Source organism: Falco biarmicus, chromosome W, assembly GCF_023638135.1.
Source record: "Falco biarmicus isolate bFalBia1 chromosome W, bFalBia1.pri, whole genome shotgun sequence".
NCBI lineage: Eukaryota > Metazoa > Chordata > Aves > Falconiformes > Falconidae > Falco > Falco biarmicus.
In genome coordinates, this window is record NC_079310.1 from 5,095,538 (window position 1) to 5,115,209 (window position 19,672).

The following is a 19,672-nucleotide window of genomic DNA, read 5'->3' on the forward strand; positions in this document are numbered from 1 at the left end:
ACCCTTCCCCAGCTCCGTGGCCCGTCTCTGGACACGCTCCAGCACCTCAGTGTCTGTCTTGCAGTGAGGGGCCCAAAACTGAGCACAGGATTCGAGGTGCGGCCTCACCAGTGCCCAGTACAGGGGGACGCTCACTGCCCTTGCCCTGCTGGCCACACTGTTCCTGATGCAAGCCAGGATACTGCTGGCCTTCTTGGCTGTCTGGGCACACTGCTGGCTCATGCCCAGCCAGCTGTCAGCCAGCACCCCCAGGCCCTTTCCCACCAGGCAGCTTCCCAACCGCTCTGCCCCAAGCCTGTAGCGCTGCCTGGGGCTGTTGTGACCCAAGTGCAGGACCCAGCACTGAGTCTTGTGGAACCTCATACAATTGGCCTTGGCCCATCAGTCCAGCCTGCCCAGATCCCTCTGCAGAGCCTGCCTGCCCTCCAGCAGGTCAACACTCCCCCCAACCTTGGTATCATCTGCAAACTTACTGAGTACATACTCGATCCCCTTGTCCAGATCACTGATAAAGATATTAAACAGAACTGGCCCCAGTACTGAGCCCTGGGGAACACCACTTGTGACCAGCCACCAGCTGGTCCATTCACCACCACTCTTTGGGCTCAGCCTTCCAGCCAGCTTTTTGCCCAGTGCTGAGTACACCTGCCTGAGCCATGAGCAGACCGTTTCTCCAGGAGAATGCTGTGGGAAATGGTGTCAAAGGCTTTACTAAAGTCCAAGAAGACAACATCCACAGCCTTTCCCTCATCCACTAAGCAGGTCACTTTGTCGTAGAAGACTAGATTCATCAAGCAGGACCTGCCTTTCATAACCCCACGCTGGCTGGGCCTGATCCCCCGGTTTTCCTGCACATGCCATGTGATGTTTTACAGGATGACCTGCTCCATAACCTTTCCTGGCAGCGGGGTCAGGCTGACAGGCCTGTAGTTATCCAGATCCTCGGCCCTTCTTGCAGACAGGTGTCACATTCACGCGCCCCCAGCCAGCTGGGACCTCCCTGGTCAGCCAGGGTTAGTGACAAAGCGGCTCGGTGAGCACTCCTGCCAGCTCCCTCAGTTCTCTCCGGTGGATCCCGCCTGGCCCCATAGACTCATGTGTGCCTCGGTGGTATAGCAGGTACCATTTCACCTTGAGTTATGGTGGCTTCATTCTGCTCCCCACCCCCACCTTCCAGCTCAGGGGGCTGGGTACCCAGAGTGTCTCACTATTGGAGACTGAGGCAAAAGCAGCATTAAGGACCTCAGCCTTTTCCTCATCCTTTGTCACTATGGTTTCCCCCACATCCAATAAAGGATGGAGATTCTCCTTAGCCCTTCTTTTGTTGCTAGTGTATTTATGAAAACATTTTTTATTGTCTTTTATGGCAGTAGCCAGTTTAAGTTCTAGTTGGGCTTTGGCCCTTCTAATCTTCTTTTTGCATAACCTCATTTCATCTCCTAGCCCTCCTGAGTTCCCTGCTCCTTCTTCCAAAAGTCATAAACCCTTTTTTTCCTCAGTTCCAGCCAAAGCTCTCTGTTCAGCCAGGCCCGTCTTCTTCCTCACTGGCTTGTCTTTGGGCACATGGGGCCGGCCTGCTCATGTGCCTTTAAGAGTTCCTTCTTGAAGAATGCCCAGCCTTCCTGGACTCCTCTGCCCTTCAGGACTGCCTCCCAAGGGACTCTGTCAACCAGGACCCTAAACAGGCCAAAGCCAGCCCTCTGGACATCCAAGGTAGCAGTTCTGCTGATCCCCTTCCTTACTTCTCCAAAACCTGAAAGTCCTCGTCGTCGTTTCATGATCACTGTGCCCGAGATGGCCTCCAACCACATCACCCACAAGTCCTTCTCTGTTTGCAAACAACAGGCCCAGCGGGTGCCTTTCCCAGCTGGGCCCCTCACCCACTGTGTCAGGAAGTCACCTTCCACACGCTCCAGGAGCCTCTGAGACAGTTTCCTCTTTGCTGTATTGTATTTGCAGCAGACATCTGGTAAGTTGAAGTTTTTCACTTCTCTGAGTTTGCTAAAGTATTAAATACCGCTTCGATGGCTCAAAAAAGAACTATATGTTTTTCCACTTTTGATACAAAAGCAGGTGTCCAATTTTTGAACATTTTGTTCAGCGTTCTGGTTTATAATAAGCAGTAGTTTAGGGCTTTAATGTTCATGTTTGTACAGCATTTACTTATGCCCTTGAATCTAGACCCTTCTATTCCCTAGAACAGAACAGAAAACATTTCAGGAGAGTAGAGTGGGAAAAATACCATTAAGCTGTCATACTGTGAAAGGGCATGAGGAAATAGCTAACGTAAGTATCATGGGCAAGTGCAATTATTACACTATTAAAAAACAAGCTAGCAAAACCACCATATCATTAACTTAAAGGAATCACTGTAGGTAACGAAATATCCAGAACCACAATTAAAATCCCACATAATAGGATTTTGCCACACAACGGGGGACAGCAATTTGAAAATGTGCTGCAGACTCTAGAAACAAAATCTCGGGTAAAAAAAGCTATCAAACAAAAGCGTTGCCTTTAAAAAGTGTGACTATGGGTGAAAAGTCATTAAATGGGTGGAGACTGAAAGTATTCAATAAATAAAAGAACTTCCAGATGTAGTTCTGTTACCAAGGAAATATGATGGTTCTGTGAATCCAGAGGGTTTTACAGTGCACCACACCGTCACATAGTCAACACAGAAAATTTTCAGGAGTGTTTTTTTCCCAGTAGAAGAATCTCTATTACATAAAGCAGATACCCTGACAGAAAGAAAAAAATCTCTTTATTGAACGGGACCAAGGGATCATAGATTAGATACATTTATAGGTGACACATAGTCAAATATAAAAAGTTAATTTTATTCATACACCTTTTTATTTATATACATTTATTTAAATAATGGCTCCACAGATAACAGGAACGTCTCTTCAAAATGCTGGTCAGAAAACCTATGCACAGAGCGACGAGCATTTTGTCTGATCTCTAACCTTTTTTCAGGAGACAAAGAAAGGATATAAGCCATCATCTCGGCATAATTGTCCTTGTTTTCTGCTAGGAAGCCAGTAGTATGTCCTTCATAGGGTATCACAATATCTAATTTGGGACCTCCAGAATTGTGAGCCAGGATAACAGTGCCAGCTGCCATACATTCAACTACTCCTGTAAAAGATACAAAACATGCTGACATGAGTGTGCACATCATACTCTGGCTTTCTGTGAGGCATGGAAAGTTAAAACCGCAGTACAATTCACCCAGAAGTTACTACAGACTGCTGTTGTAGATCAGTTTGAAAAATACAGAGTAAATGGTCTCAGAAGAAAAACAAATTTAAGGTTTTCAGTCCTGAGGACTGAAATTATAAGTTTCTCTTAAACATATAAAATTTAAATTAGAAACCAGGTATAACTGGTTAAGCTATATAATAAGTTTATATATAAAGTTATAACTGGTTAAGTTGCGGTTCTTGTAACATACTTGATTCAGCTGAGAGAAATTGTATCACCAGTATATAATGGTGGAAAAAAAGCCAGATATTGAAACAAATGTGAAGGTACAAGGGAAGGTAGCTCTACAACACTGCATAGTTCTGTTCTGCTCTGTGACAGAACACTGCAACGCGCGTTTTACGGTTTGGTGTCAGCTGCAAAAAAAAATTAAAAATTACAGCTGAATGTAACTTCATTTTCTCATTCACACTGAAGATTTTTAACATTTAGAAAGATACTGAGAGAAAAGCTGACTATGCATGTTTCAATCAGATGATATTCAGAAGTTCAGTATTTTGCAGATTAACAAATCTATAGCTTTTGACAACTCAGCAAGACAAACTAGTAAAAATTGTTATCACTACATCTGTATTTTTGATGAAAGAAGTTTTAATGGAATGGGAATCTGATAGTAAGCTTTCCTCAGCCAAAAGCAGAGGGATAGGAATAGCATGTAATGTATACATCACTTCAATTCTCCTCCACAGTTCCAGAACAGACCTCAGAAATCACTTTAATTGCTGATTCATCTCAGTTCTGATTTGGTTTTTCAAAAGTTCCCCCAGCACAGAAATTGCCAACTATAAATAATGCTTTTGGAACATGTTTTTTACAGATAAAATTGGAGATGAAGGTGAAATCATGCTGAAATTCAAAATCACAGTGTGATTGTGTAACATTTTTTTAAACTTACTTAAATTGTTTTGTGGGGGAAGAAATATGAGAAACCCATTATTTCCATTTTGTCGCAGTTGCTTCTGGGAGACACTTCAGAGTAAATTTTTTATACCAAGCTCCTACAAACTAATAGGGTTGATACTTACTTAACTTGTAATAAAGTCTGATGACATAAACTGCAGTTTAGTCACATTATATCCATCTGTTTGGCTGCTAACTTACCTTGTAGATTTATGACAGATGGGTCATCTTACATTCCATTTCAAGGTCAGGACCCAAATAATCCCAGTAAACTGAGCCCAGTACCTTAATTCTGTATGACAGCACATTGCAAACCAGGTCCCAGCTCCTCTTTGGTATTCTGTTCCATGCTATGGTGACTGATCTAATTGCCTTACAATGGATTTAATTGCCTTAGCACAGTGGCCTAGTGCAATGAGATGACCAACAGTAGGTACCTGGTGGCATCTACACGGGGCTTACAAATAAGAGACAGAATCTGTGGGAGACTCACACCTCTGAAACAGCAGATGGAGCCCCATGACATTTACTAGACATTTCAAATGGCAGCTGAGGCAGGTAATACACGATCACAATCTTTACACATGAATGTCTATGTATGAACTACGTCTAAGCTCCCTCTGTGGTCAGCGGAGCCAACAGGGCACAATCTAAGGTGCTTAAACAGAAGTACCTGCTGCCTTTTGAGGCTCCGTTGGGTATGGCTGGCATCTGTGCAATGAGGCTGGCAAACTTAACATGGGACCTTAGGGCGACCCATGACCTTGCAGAGGGACAGCTGGAGGTCAGTCAGGACATCCTGGGCAGCACAGATGGGACTAGCTGTCTGTTTAGGTGACCAGAGGATGTCCATCATTATTAACAGTCTAAGATGCTTTGGCTTGCGCTACAGTAGCACCTAGTGGTTAGTCACCTGAATTGGTCCTGTAGGCTTTACCTCAGCTAGATAGCCTGTGACAGGAATGTGAGTTGGACACCTGCCTGGCATGCAGACCTCTCTGCTTAGACACCTGTACTGAGGAGCCTTAATCATGAACTGAAGCCCTCCCTGTGTCCCCAGCTGGGACAAATAGCTGAACACTGAGGAAAAATACTGACCGATCCCGAAGAGCTCATTCCACATCGTATGCAGGCCGATGGTGGCCTCAGCCAGGTGTCTCTTTAGCTCCTCAAAGGAAATGTTTATTCTGAATATCACATCGTTACTAACTCCCAGCTCATCACAAAGGTGCTTAAGGTTATTTACACGCTCTTCATCTTGTTGGTTACGACAGCCTCCAATTAAGACAAGTTTCAATGATGGCTGCTGCCCCAGTCTCTTCTCTTCCAGCAATTTAGCAAAGGCTCTGATTTGCAATGGATGATCTTTTTCAGGCCTGAACTGGCTGACAGAAACAATGGAATATTCACTGGTGCTCTTCTCTTCCAGTGGAATATCCAGGAAGGTCTGAACATCACACGGTGGATGTACAACACAAGTGCAAGCCCCAGCTATCCAGAGGGAAAGGATGTGATTTAGCGCCCAAGAATTAACCATAATCACATCACTGCAGGAACCAACCAATCCATACATGAAAGCAAAGAAGTAGTAATAGACAAGTTTAAATTTGCTGAAAAGAGGACTGTTTGTAGTGAAGGCTGCATTGTTAAATCTGGTATCCTGATTCCTGATTCCAGTGTAAATAACACACGTTACATTTCTGTACCTGCAAGAGTAAAGAAAAGAATTTAATAGATTCTTCAAATTTTTTAACATGCAACTAAAATATTATCCATTCAAAATTACTCAAAAGATATGTGAGAACAAATGTCTGGCCTAGCTCTGAAATTATTTTAACTGAATTATACTTTTCCTTATACTTCCACAGTTTTTTCTGATCTGCAGAAGAACATATGGCTGAGGACCTGGGGAATGTTTTTTTTTAAATAAAAAGGGAGCTTAGTATTATTCTACAGACTTAAGAATGCCTTGCCCTACATTACGAGATGTCTGTGTGTGCATAGCATGACTAAAATGCAGAAAACTGTGCAAGCCAGTGTGTGTGCCAATGTTAAACCCACTTTAGATGTTAACCTGTTTTGCCTCCTGCACCAAGAGGCAAGTATCAAAATCATCATTTACCTACTGATGAGTTATGCCCATACAAAGCTCCATACCAGTAGTGGAAAACCAATGAAGTAGGAAGGGTTCTCCCAAGGGGAGAAAGAAGTGATAGATGCCACAGCAAGAAAGATCAAAATCCGGATAAAGGGATGAAGTGGAATGGTGCAACCAGGTGAAACTCAAATGCAAAAAAAACCCATAGGACTGGTAGATAAATGACACCTATTTAAATATGTAAAATGCCAAAATGTGCATAGATAATACCATCAGCAGCTGAGAATGAAATATGGTATTTAATAAACATATATGCTTACTTTTTCTGGAGTGTTCTAATGGAACACCATAAGACTCTCTCCCCTCCACCACCTGCATTGCAATATGGGTGAAAAAAGGCAACCAGCAATGGCCGCTTCCCATCTTCTCCTGCTGAGGTCAACTGTTTTTTCCTTTGTTGTATCCACAGCCGTATTCCCCACAGCAGTACCACCAAGCAGACACATAAAATTCCACTTAGAAATAATGCAGGGATTAACAATGAGCACAGCAATCTGAAACAAGCCAGAAATTTTAAAATACAAAACTGCTTTGAAAAAATACTATGTACAAAATTGAGAGAGAAGGGCTTACAGGTAGTTACAGGGAGTTCAACAATTTCTTGAGTTTTCATCTCAGAAATCATAAGCATCCCTGTATCATTTCAACAATTACCAAAAAAAAATATCACTATTCTACACTGTTTAGCCAATTTTTTTCCCTACTATGTGCCACATACACTATAAAGGTTGCACATCCTTACCAATGTGGCAAAATGCAACTAGCAAAGTGATTTCTAAACAGATTTGTAAGAGTTTTCTTCAGTCCCAGTTCATGTTTAGCCTATTAGTATGAACTGCTTTGGTGCAGAGCTACTTGAGCCAGCCTGCAGTGCATGTCCCAGAACCTGCATTTTCCATACCCCCGAGATTTGAAGATGCATGTCAATTGTCCAGAAAAGCTCCGAGCAGTTTCTGTTTAGAGACACCTGCTTCCTCAGATCTCTGAAGCACTCTCTAACAGGGGAATTCCCTTTGCAGACCACCTCCCCGCACAGCTCTCCTAACCCACAAACGGGGTCTCTCTTCTTGGCCTGCACAGCTTAACAGGCAACAGAGCCCGGTTTCTGATGCTGTGCTACCGTTACGATAAACACCTTTTACTCGACATTAAAGGAGCTGCCCGCGGCGAGCCACGCGTCACGACTGACACGTAAGATAACATTCCTTCCGGGATGAAGCGGAAAAGCAACATTAACCCATCCGAGGCCGGCGGCTGGGCGAGAAGGAGCCGGGCAGGGTCCCATCCCATTTCGCCCTGCCCGGAGGCCTCCTCTCCTCAGGGGGTGGGGCGGGGCGGGGCGGGGAGCGCGACGCCCGGGCAGGCTCGGGGGGCACGGGGGAGAGCGGTTGCGGCTTGGCAGGGGGCCACGGAGGCACGGGGTCTCCTTCTCCCCTCCCCCTCCGCTGCCAGGACGCCCCGCCCCCACACTGCCGCCCTCGCACCCCCGGTAGCCCACTGACCAGCCCACACAGACACAACTCTCCTGCCACCACCTTGGATAACGCCACACCTTTCCGCCGGAAAGGGCGGTACCCGGCTGCGCGGGGGCGGGGCCAAGCTGGTATTGCCTCCCTCTCATTGGTTCCGGTGGGAGATAGACGGAGGGGAGGGGAACGGAGAGGGGCTAGCAGAGGCACCGCCCCGCCTTGTGGGAGGGAGCGGCGAGGGGGGCGTGGCCGTGCCTGAGGGGATGGGAGGGGCGCGAATTGCGCTGGCTGGCGGCGCCCCGGAGGGGCGGGAGCGAGGCTGGCACCGCCTCCGCCACCTCCCCCGCCGCCGCCGCCGCCGCCGCCGCCGCCACCGCCTCGCCTCGCCTCAGGGGGCGCCGCCTCCGCGCGGGAGCCAGGGCCCGGCCGCTGGGCAGGGCAGCGCGAAGCGCGGGCATCGCGGGGTGTGTGAGGGGGCAGAGGCCTCCCCGGGACAGGGCGTTTCTTCTGCGTCCACCACATGCAGATTGTGTCTCTGTAAATAGTGGCCCTTACTTCGGCCAGAGGAGGGTGGTGTTCTGTGTCCTGTCCTCCCGCCCTGCTTTAATCTCCCGTTTGTAAGTGAATCCCTCTTCATGGAGAAGCACCTGTCAACTCGCAAGTCAGCTGCGAGGCCGAGGGCAGGGTGTCCGGATCCCCATGAACACGCTCACTGGGAACAATTTCCACTGGAGAGTGTCCAGGCTGTCTCTGGCTAATACATACTGTCTCCCATTTTGTTTTGATTGGGGATTATATGCACAGACCAGAGGATTAGTGTAGAGACGTGACTAAACAGAGCTGTTTTTCAAAATGCCACTAATGATGTGTCAGTGAACAGCAAGGCTTGTATTTCTAAAATGGCTTCCCCTGGAACAATGTAGGAAACTCCTGCTCTCCCAGATGCTGGGAGGTGTTGAGTGAAAATACCAGACTGTAGGTGAGGAGGGGCTTAGGCAAAACAGGCCAAAACATTTCTGATCTCCTGTCACATCACTAGGTGTTTTTTTCCCCTACCACATTCTCCATTTAAAAATAATAAAATGCTTTATGTGGCAGATTTGATACAAATAACTCAGTCTCCATTCTCTTGCAGAGTTGAGTTTGTCCAAAATTTGAGGGCATTTTGAACTCTGTTTCTTAGAACTGGGCCTTTTCAGAACCTGTGATCTTTCAGCCTCTTAAGAGATCAACATGATCTCTTTCATGTCATAGCCACCTGTGCATTTTGAGGTCTTGAAGCTGTTAAGAATGTTTATGAATGTCATCCTGTCTTCTTTGGCAGAAGAGTGCTGGTTGGAAAATGTTGGATCATTAGTTTATGTGGTCATTGCTATAGCCTGAAGCACAGAGACAAAGTCTCTGCTGTAGTGGGAGTGAGAAGAATTCAAGTAATAGTTATTCGATTCTGACCTGTCTGGATTGAGTTTTCCACTTATGAGGACTCACCATGTGGGAATGGAACTGGAAATCTGTTAGGCCCTCAAAGTTAGAGTTTTATTGGTAATTTTGCGGCATTTTTATTTAAATATCTTCACTGTCCTAAATACCACTGACTATAGGTTTTATCAGGGCACCTCGGCCTTTATGTAAGCAGGTAAATTGGAAGAGTTCTGCTGAGAGGTCCAGCAAGCATGACCTAACATTTCATTTCCGAACCAACAGCACTTGTAAGTAGAGTGCCACAGGCGTTGGTTTCTCTCCCTTAATCTTTTTGCTCTTCCCTGACAGAGCAATTGCCTGAGAAGCATGTGTGGTGTATGCAGAAGAGACCTTCACTGCACTCACATCTCTCAAATCAAAACACCTCTCTTGTAACATCAATATTGGAGGATAATTGCCTGGGTTCAGAGAAGAGGCACAGTTCTTCTAGGGAACAAAAAGTCCAGTCTGTTTTAGATGGTGACATTTGCGTGCCTCCCCACTGACTTGAAAAGGAGCATATGGCCACTCCCTTTGAAGGTATGAATCTTAGATTGAGTGTCTTTAGGAATCTGAAGGATTACAGGTTAGCCATGGCTTAATTAAGAGGAGTCTTAAGTAATGGTGAAGAGTTCCAGGAAGCAAGAAGAGCAATTAATGAGGGAGACACCTATGTACCTGGCTTTTGAGTTCCACTTGCTTGTTTTAGGGAGAAATCTGCGTGATGGTGGGAGTATCAAATTATTTTCTCAGTTCTAATAATTTATAGTTCACAGAATCACAGAATGGTTGAGGTTGGTAGGGAACTTTGGAGGTCATCTTGTCTAACACCCCTGCCCAGGCTGGGTCATCTACAGCCAGTTGCCCAGAACCGTGTCCAGATGAGTTTTGAATACCTCCAAGGATGGAGACTCCACAACCTCCCTGGGAAACCTGTGCCAGTGTTTGGTCGCTCTCCCAGTGAAAAAGTGTTTCCTGGTGTTAAAACAGAACCTCCTGTGTTTCAGTTTGTTCCCATTGCCTCATGTCCTGTCACTGGGCACCACTGGTAGAGCCTGGCTCGGTCCTCTTTGCACCCTCCCTTCAGGTACTTATATACATTACCAAGATCTTCCCTGAGCCTTCTCCAGGCTGAACAGACCCAGCTCTCAGCCTTTCCTCACGGGACAGATGCTCCACTGCCTTGGTCATCTTAGTTGTTTTATTTTTTCTTAGTCCCTGTAGTGATAATTAAACCCCAGACATATTAATACTTTCAAAGTTCTTTTGTTAACTTTTCTTTAATCACAGGGTGTTTAGCTTCTGCCGAGCAATACAAAGACTGTGTTGCTGACAGCCTTAGAGACATAAAAGGATACCTTTAATGTGTGAAAATCTGACAGACTAATTGAGTTGTCACCACTTAACAACTTCCCCACCTTAATACATATGTAGCAGATGATATTGTATGCATGCATTTAGGGTATTGGCAATAACGTCAGCAAAGGCAGTGCTGAGCTCTCTGTGGTGTTCCCACTCCAGCCATGAGAATGCTATTAAAACCCTTGTCTGTAGGAATTCCATGTGGCTGACATGCCAGCAAAATTAAACTAGTCTTGCCATGAAGTCAGCTTTGTTTTCAGCTTCCCAGAGATGCACCACATGTTTAATCTTTTGCTGCCTCTGCAAGCATTTTTGTCCTGTTTTAATTGCTTTCCTTATTAAATGCCCTTACTCTGAAGTTAAATCCATGCAAACAGGCCTTCTGAAGTGAGTATTCAGAACAAATAGCAGAATCCACTCAGTTTGTTCTCTGCAAGCCTGCAAGGCATTTGACAGTTTTAAAGTACATTTTTGTCACTCTTACTCTTGCTGAGTACTCCACATATGAGTAAGTTGGTAGGATAAAACCACTGGCAAGTAGTAACACAAAGAAACTGGATTAATATTGTATAAGGATACTCATATGACGGTCATGTGGTCTTTTGTATTTTCTTGTACAGTTGGTTACTTTCTTTTGGAAACATGCCCTGTGTTGCATTGAGTCTCTCATTCAGGGCTGTGGTCTTAGTTACCAAAATGCTTGGGACTGTTTTTAGTATAAGGAATCTTAGATCATTTATAAACAAAGCAATTTTTTTTTTTCCTTTTTGCAGGTCTTGTGATAGGCTGTTGAATGTTACAGTACATTTGTTCTTCATTGCATAATAACAGAAGGCAGAAATAAAGTTGCACTAGTTGTATGCAAAATATTTACAAAGCAAGAAACAAGTATTGGAAATAAATTGTGGCACTAATGTATCTTGAGAAAAACACTATGGGCTTGTTTGTACTGATATGTCATAATATTAAAGTTGCTAAATGCAAGCAATTCTAGTAAAAATTTTTCTTAACTATCATCTTTACTTTTGAGCTAGATGTTCTAGGGCATGGGTGCTCACACCATGTATCTGCAGAAGCCACCCTTTTCTTTGGGCAGAAGCAATGAGGAATTAAGCAGCTTGGATCTACACAGATTTTTTTGCAAGAGCTCCTATAAACCACATTTATTTGTATCACCAGGCAATTTAAGCAGATTGAACCTATAGCTTTTGATTAACAGAACATTATTTTCACACAAGTTGTCCCAGCTGGGCAAGGACCACATAGGAAAAATCAGTTCCACTGCTGGGAGTTTCATCCTGTAGATTATGCTGTGTTTTAATCTCCTGTGGATTCTTCTGACAGTTCTTCTAAACAGCCATCAGCAGGAAAAATCAAAGTGCCTGCCATTTTTTAGGGTGACTGAAGGAAATGTTTTCAAGCAACCCAGAGCACAGGCAGAAATGAGATAACAAATGATGTAGCCCTACTGATAATATCACTGAATTTGCAAAGTAACATGTAGACTCACTTTAAGTCCCAGCATTTTCAGCCGAAAGTTTGGAATTCTTGAGAGGCTCGAGACTGTTTTTGAATGTCTGTGATAGCAGACTTGAACACTTCTTGCTTTTCTTTCTCCCTTATGCAGATACTAATGTCTCTGTGGCCATCTGCACCTAGTCGGACATGAAGGAGATCATAAAGGACCACCTCTTTCACAGCTGTACTTTAACATCTGTTTAAATCAACTATGAAACTGCTCAGGAAGTTGCAACAATTCACAGTGTGAAATTGTTAGTGAGTTAGGCATCTTCATTATCAAACATTAAAGGGTTTACATATTGAAAAATAAATACCCTGCACTAACTTGTTCAAAGTGCATTTGTGCACGTGTTTGTGTGTGCTTCTCTTTGCCTGCCTCAGGAAGCAAGGGAGAATGCTATTTGGATAAAAATCCAAATTATTTCACATGAAGCCAGGACGAGTCAGGATTTGCATTTTGTGCTCACATCTGGCTTCTTGGCACTGACCAAGACAGAAAAGAGCCAGAAACTGCCTGCGGAACAGGACAGAAGTGAGTTACAATTATTGGATGTTATAAACGATAACAATTAAAACAAATTTATTTTGGGTTCAATCAATTTAGGTTGAGAAACAATAAGCAAAAACAGCGCTGGGTGCATGGAGAACTCAATTAGTTCCACCACACGCACACCTGAGTCCTAAAAGCAGCTTCTTTTATCCCCGGATCTTGACCAATCTCTTCTCGCCGGATGTTCGTCCTGCTCTTTCCCCATTGGGTCATTAGGGTACACCTTCTCCTCCTATTGGCTCTCCTTTTGTTATCGATTTGTTAATAAGTTAAGATTGATTGACTTTATTTGTTTGATTATTTGATTTTATAGAGTTATTTTATAGAATAGAAATATAGAAGGATAAAAATATATTTTGAGGAAACTTATGATTGTTTAGTAAAAGCTGCTATGAGACCCTCTGTACATCCTGTACCAAGGCCAGAAGAATGTGCTGGAATCATTGTTGAAACTTAGGTAATAATTTAGGGTTTGAAAGGTTTCTTTGTATCTGACCAGTCTTCTGTATGTAGAAAGTGTATTGAGATGTCAGAATATGAGATTAATGGAAATTGGGAAGAGTCGACTGGAACAGCTTGTAGTTGCCTGCCAAGAAACTGTGAACTTTAGTAAAAGGTAATTCCGGCAGGGGTAGATCGCGACCACCGACTCATATACCACCTACCCAAATCGTACCCCAGACCCATTTCTGGACCTTTCTAAGCTCTACTGCGCAGAATCGGATATGGGAGGAGAATATGTTAATGATTTATGGAAAATATTATGATTATGCATGAATATTTAATGAATATGTATGAATAAGTTTTATATATGATATCTGATTTTGAAGCTTGGTGTGCGTTGATCGTGAGAGGACTCGCTCACGCACCCAGCCGTCAATAAAGAAGTGTCTGCTTATCTACATCACATTGGTGTCGATAAGTTTTTCATTCCGAGATTTCGGTAACAGTTTTGGCGACCCAGATGGGACCTCGCTGAAGGAGACCAGAGGAGTCGGGGACCTGATCGGTTCCAGCCGGCACCGAGGATTTCTCGGGGATACCCATCGATCCCCTATCTGTAAGGCTCTTCGCGACATTCCCTGGATATTTGGTAAGACACTTCTTTTTTTAATTGTAGTAAGTGGGTGGGAGTCCCACTAAAGTAAGTAAGTGCACTAGAGGAAGTGGGTAGGAGTTCCACTATAATAAGTGTATGGTAAGGAGTGGGTTGGAGACCCACCAGTGAGTTTGAGTCTCACTGAGTAAGTCTACCTGTCAGACGCGGTGAAAGAGCTGCGCAGGGTTGGACTAAAAGGATCCTTGTGGAAGTGGAAGCCTAGGCGTCTGCCCGTAAGACATAAGCGAAAGCTATTGCAGGGTTGGACAAAAGTGGAAACAAGAGAAACTATATGCTATGGTGTTCTCTAAGGTAGTGCCTCTAACAAGAAGTTAGAAGAAGTTTTTGGTGTTCCTTGTTGTTTTGTGAGTTTGTGTATTAAGAAGAAAATTAAGAGGTACAATATTGTGTTTTATGTTTGTTTAAAGTAACTGTGGGAAAGTGTGAGCGTGGCTGTAAGGGTGAGACGTGCAATTGAGCACGAAAGCGAGTGTGGAGTGTGGATCCGCGGATCGGAGTGACAGAGTTGAATAATTGTGTATTGTACTGTGAGTAATTACACCATGGCAACTAAGTTAATTTGGTTGTTTAAAAGTAAAAGCATGGGTAATCTTGCTGTAAATGACAAAATCCTGAAAAATTCTTTGTTGGGATGTTGGCACATTGGGGAAATTTACATGATGATCTGCAGAGCCAGATGATTGAGTATTGTAATAATTTGAGTATTGTAATAATTGGTGGCCTTTATATATTTTGGATGATCAGGAAGAGTGGCCCATGAATGGGACACTGAATTATAACACTATTCTGCAGTTAATGCTGTATTGTAAAAGAGAAGGGAAATGGAATAAAATGCCAAATGTGGATTTGTTTTTTTATTTAAGACAAAGAAAGGATTGGCAGGATGAATGTAAGCTAACTATTAGAGATAATTTGGTAATGGCTATAACTTCTGATAATAAGAAAGTGGGAAAAAAAAAATGTTGTTCAAATTGTGAGATTGGGAGTGGATACAGGAGCGACATTTTTTTATTAAATACCTGTAAAGGAAAAATTGGAACAAAACCAGGCCATTCCTGCAACCCCTGGATTTGAAATTTGGAAATAAGATAATTACACATGAATTTTTCTATGTACCAGAATGTCTGATACCCTTCTTAGGAAGAGATTTGTTATCCAACTTAAATGCACAAATTGTTTTTGACGAAGGAGAACTTTTCTTGAAAATACCTGAGTGAAAAACGGGAGAAATCCTGATGATACAAGAAAAAGTAAAGGAACAAGAAATTCCACCGGAGGTGGATTTGGCAGTGATCCCTACTGTATGGGAAACAGATATTCCTGGTAAATCGAAACTAGCAGAGCCTGTTAAAATAGATTTGAAGGAAGGCGCAGGAACAGTGAGAATTAAACAATATCCAATCAAACCGGAAGTGAGACAGGAACTGAAGAAATTGATTGATAAATTTTTGGAGTATAAAATTTTGGAAGAATGTGAATCTGAGTATAATACTCCTATTTTACCAGTCAGAAAACCATCGGGTGAATATAGACTGGTACAAGACTTGAGAGCAGTAAATCAAATAGTTAAGGACATTTATCCTGTAGTAGCAAACCCTTATACACTGTCAAGAGCGTTAAGGGAGACTTATCAATGGTTTACAGTGCTTGATCTAAAAGATGCTTTCTTTTGTATACCTTTGGAAAAGGAAAGCAGAAAACTGTTTGCTTTTGAATGGGAAAATCCTCAAACCGGGCAAAAGATGCAGCTGACATGGACTAGATTACCCCAAGGATTTAAAAACAGTCCAACTATTTTTGGAAATCATTTAGCTAAGGAACTTGAGATCTGGAAACAGGATAAATCAAGACCTGGGCATTTACTTTTTCAATATCTGGATGATATATTGATTGCTACAGAAGAAAGATTTATTTGTATACAGGTGACTATTGACCTCTTGAATTTCCTGGGACTAAATGGATACAAAGTGTCCAGGAAGAAAGCCCAGATAGCCTGCCAGACTGTGATATATCTGGGCTTTGAGATTTTAAAAGGACGATGACAATTAGAAAAAAATCGCAAAGAAGCTATTTGTGGTATACCTGAGCCGAGAAATATTCATGAACTCAGAACATTTTTGGGAATGACTGGGTGGTGTCGCCTTTGGATCATGAACTATGGGCTAATAGCTAAACCGCTGTACGAGGCCCAAAAGAACTCTCCTTTTGTATGGGGCCCACAACAACAAAAGGCTTTTGTAGAGTTGAAACGTGCCTTAATGTCTGCACCTGCCTTGGGACTGCCGGATCTAACCAAAGATTTCCAGCTGTTTGTTCATGAAAGACAACACCTTGCACTGGGCGTGTTAACCCAGAGGATAGGAAGCTGGAAACGACCAGTCGGATATTTCTCCAAACAACTGGACACAGTGAGTAAAGGGTGGCCAAACTGCCTTCGAGCAGTGGCAGCAACAGTGATGCTCATACGAGAAGCTCAGAAATTGACTTTGGGAAGAACAATAACAGTCTATGTTCCACACATGGTGATAACTGTCCTAGAACAGAAGGGGGGACATTGGCTGTCCCCCAGCCGAATGATGAAATACCAGGTGGCATTGACTGAACAAGATGATGTGATTCTAAAGACAACTAACCTGGTAAATCCTGCAGTGTTTTTAAGTTCCATACTGGAAGAAGGACAACTGGAACATGATTGTTTGGCTACCATCGAGTATGTTTATTCCAGTCGTGAGGATCTGAAGGATGTGCCATTGGAGCGACCAGACTGGGAATTGTATACTGATGGAAGCAGCTTCATGGAACAAGGAGTCAGATACGCCGGATATGCGGTAACAACAGACACTACAGTTATAGAAGCAGGAGCATTGGCGAGTACCACATCAGCACAAAAGGCGGAACTCATCGCTTTAATTAGAGCCTTAGAACTAAGCAAAGACAAGAAAGTAAATATCTGGACTGATTCAAAATATGCCTTTGGGGTAGTACATGTCCATGGAGCTTTGTGGAAAGAGAGGGGGTTATTGTCCTCTCAAGGATCAAACATTAAGCATCAAACAGAAATTTTACTATTATTGCAAGCAGTTCAAAAGCCAGATCAAGTAGCAATCATGCACTGTAAGTCACATCAGATTGGGAATACAAAATAATAGCTGGGAATAATTTAGCTGATAGAACAGCAAAAAAGGTAGCAAAGAAACAAGCATTGCAAATGGCAATAATTCCTTCTAAAACAGTAACCCTTCCTAGGGAAAAACCGAGATATTCAGAGGAAGATGACAAATTGAGTCAGTTATTAAATGCTAAGAAAAACTTAGCGGGATGGTGGATAACTCCTAATGGACAGGTAGTAATTCTATCTCTTTTGATGAGAGAGATAATTCAAATGAGACATCAAGAATGTCACTGGGGGGCAGAAGCCTTAGTAACATCTTTACGAAAGCAAGTAATATCAGTTAAGATGTTGGGAATAGCTAAAATGGTAACTGCAAAATGTGAGGTATGTTTGAAAAATAATCCAGTGATTAAGAAAAAGGTTCAAATGGGTAGGCTGAAGTCTGGTACAGAACCTGGAGATTATTGGCAAGTGCGGCGAATGAAGAGACGGGACGCAGCTTGATGCAAGCAAGTTGTCCATTTATTAGTGATTTTCTTACAATTATATACGTTTCTACCTTCTACATATTACACACTGATTGGTTAAATCTTAAGCGTAAAAAACACTGATTGGTTGATATTTAAGGCACGCCGTTAGAACAATAGGAACTTACTAGTTTATCTTGACATAGCAATAATTTCTATTCCAAGGTTAGGGAGTTTCTTTCTACGCGGCTTTCTTGATTACATATTGGTGCCATCCGTTCCCTTATCTGGCTACTTGTTTCTCTGTCCATCTGGTTGCCTCCTCAACTGTGACGGCTCAGGGGTCTGCAGTTAGCTTGTTCCTTTGCTCCCAGGGCTTGTGCCCTACAAGTTCTAACAAGTCTCTATTCATCAGGCTATCAGTACTTGGACTCTTGTCCTTGAGGCCTTGTCCTACAGCAAGTAGATTTTTCAGAGCTGCCTAGACAAAATGGGTACCGCTACATCTTGGTAGGGGTTGATACTTTTACAGGATGGCCAGAAGCCCTTCCCTGTCGTACCACCCAAGCAAAAAGGCTGTAAAGTGGTTATTACAAGAAATAATTCTGAGATTTGGAGTTCCTATTGGAATTTCCTCTGACAGACGTCCACACTTTGTTGCTGAAGTAGTCCAAAGTCTTAGCAAAGTATTGGGTATTAACTGGGATTTACATGCGTCTTGGAGACCACAATCTAGTGGGAAAGTGGAAAGGATGAATCAAACTTTGAAATGACAAATAAGTAAAATTTGTCAAGAAACCAGTCTAAAGTGGCCTCAGGCACTTCCATTGGCATTATTACGTATCAGGGTACAGCCAAAGAGTGGAACTTCAGTCAGTCCTTATGAATTATTATATGGAAAACCATATTAATCTCCAGAACCAAATCCAAACATACATGTAAAAGGAAAGCAGGATGTATATAACTATTTGCTTTCTCTAGGAAAAACTTTGGCTGCAATTTGGAGAGCAGTAATTTGGAATAGACCTTTATCCCTGGAAAATTCAGTGCATGATTTCCAACCAGGAGATTATGTCTATGTGAAGACCTGGACCTCTGAACCTTTGCAGGAACGTTGGAAAGGACCTTTCCAAGTAATGTTAACCACTTTTACAGCTATCAAAATAGCAGAGTCGGAGGCTTGGATCCATTATACTCGAGTGAAGAAAGCACCTATTCCATGGAAGATTATCAACCGTGACCCAAAGACTTTAAAATTGACTCTAAAACATGTCTAATTTTTTATATCAGATTATAATTGTTTTTTGGATTCTATTTTGGTTGATAGTGTTGACAGGATAGTGGGCTGACTTGGTGGAAAGGAACAAAAGACAAATAGAGACAGAACAAGTAATTGAAATTCCCAAACAAATGGCTGAGGAAAATTTGATGGTAGGATTGATTAAAGAATTTGCCAATTTACAAAATGTTACGCAAATCACTGCTTGTTTACCAATACCGAGGGCAGTAGGTGAATCTATTCCATGGGGAATCTTAACCATGAATTTGACCAAATTAGAATATGAAAATGAGACGATGGATTGTAAACAATAACCTAGGGAAACTTGGGAACTGCAAAAGGTTAAAGTTGGAGAAGAATCACCAGTATATTCAACCATGTGGGAATGTAACGGACGATTTGTAGCTAAACCGGGATTAGAGGGAGATTTAGGGAACAAGGGATGGTGTTATTACCCTAAAATGGCTACAACAAACACCAGTGTATGGGTAAACGAGACAAAATGTGAGAAAAAGAATCGAACCCTACAGGAAAAGGAAATAGTTTGGGATTCAGTTTGGTCTATGACCTTATATTCCCATTTTCAGTATATGGCAAAAACTCCTTGGTGTTTTACATGGGAGGGAAAAGTGTTTTCAGTATTACCCTGAGTCAATGACAGATCAACTTCATTAGGAGAAAAAGAGAATAAAATAGTGCCATGGTGGAAATGTGAAAAAGTGTATGATTGCAATAATGCAGACTTAGTAATCCAAAGAATTCCTCCGTAGGCCGCTGTTTTAAAATATGGTTGTTTTTGTCGAGGTCTTAAGAACACTCTCAATTTAACCAGCACTTTTACAGTTATAAAAGGAACTTTGTTTAGTTGCAGAAAAGCTACTATTCGAAGTCCTGGACATTTAATTTGGGCATTAAGTGATGGAACCTGGACAACTCATCTACCATTAGATGGTAAAGTGAAACAAATTACTTTAGGCATGCCAACATTGTGTCCGATTTGGAAGAA

General features: G+C 42.7%; 1 protein-coding gene across 1 annotated transcript; it reads right to left on the reverse strand.

The window, feature by feature from the left end:
* Positions 1 to 2,819: 2,819 nt before the first annotated feature.
* LOC130142118 (GDP-Man:Man(3)GlcNAc(2)-PP-Dol alpha-1,2-mannosyltransferase-like) lies at positions 2,820 to 7,946 on the reverse strand. The gene is made up of 3 exons (XM_056323562.1): positions 7,828 to 7,946; positions 5,266 to 5,873; positions 2,820 to 3,141 (listed from the first exon to the last, which is right to left on the reverse strand). Exons 1-3 carry the CDS (start codon positions 7,944 to 7,946, stop codon positions 2,870 to 2,872), a joined length of 999 nt encoding a protein of 332 aa, XP_056179537.1. The 3' UTR covers positions 2,820 to 2,869.
* Between the last annotated feature and the right edge of the window lie 11,726 nt (positions 7,947 to 19,672).

Coding starts and splice junctions, on each gene's coding strand:
- LOC130142118 (XM_056323562.1), bottom strand. CDS start 7,946: ATGAGAGGGAGGCAATACCAGCTTGGCCCCGCCCCCGCGCAGCCGGGT. Junction 5,874..7,827: donor AGTTGTGTCTGTGTGGGCTG/GTCAGTGGGCTA, acceptor TTACTCTTGCAG/GTACAGAAATGTAACGTGTG. Junction 3,142..5,265: donor GAATGAGCTCTTCGGGATCG/GTCAGTATTTTT, acceptor TATCTTTTACAG/GAGTAGTTGAATGTATGGCA.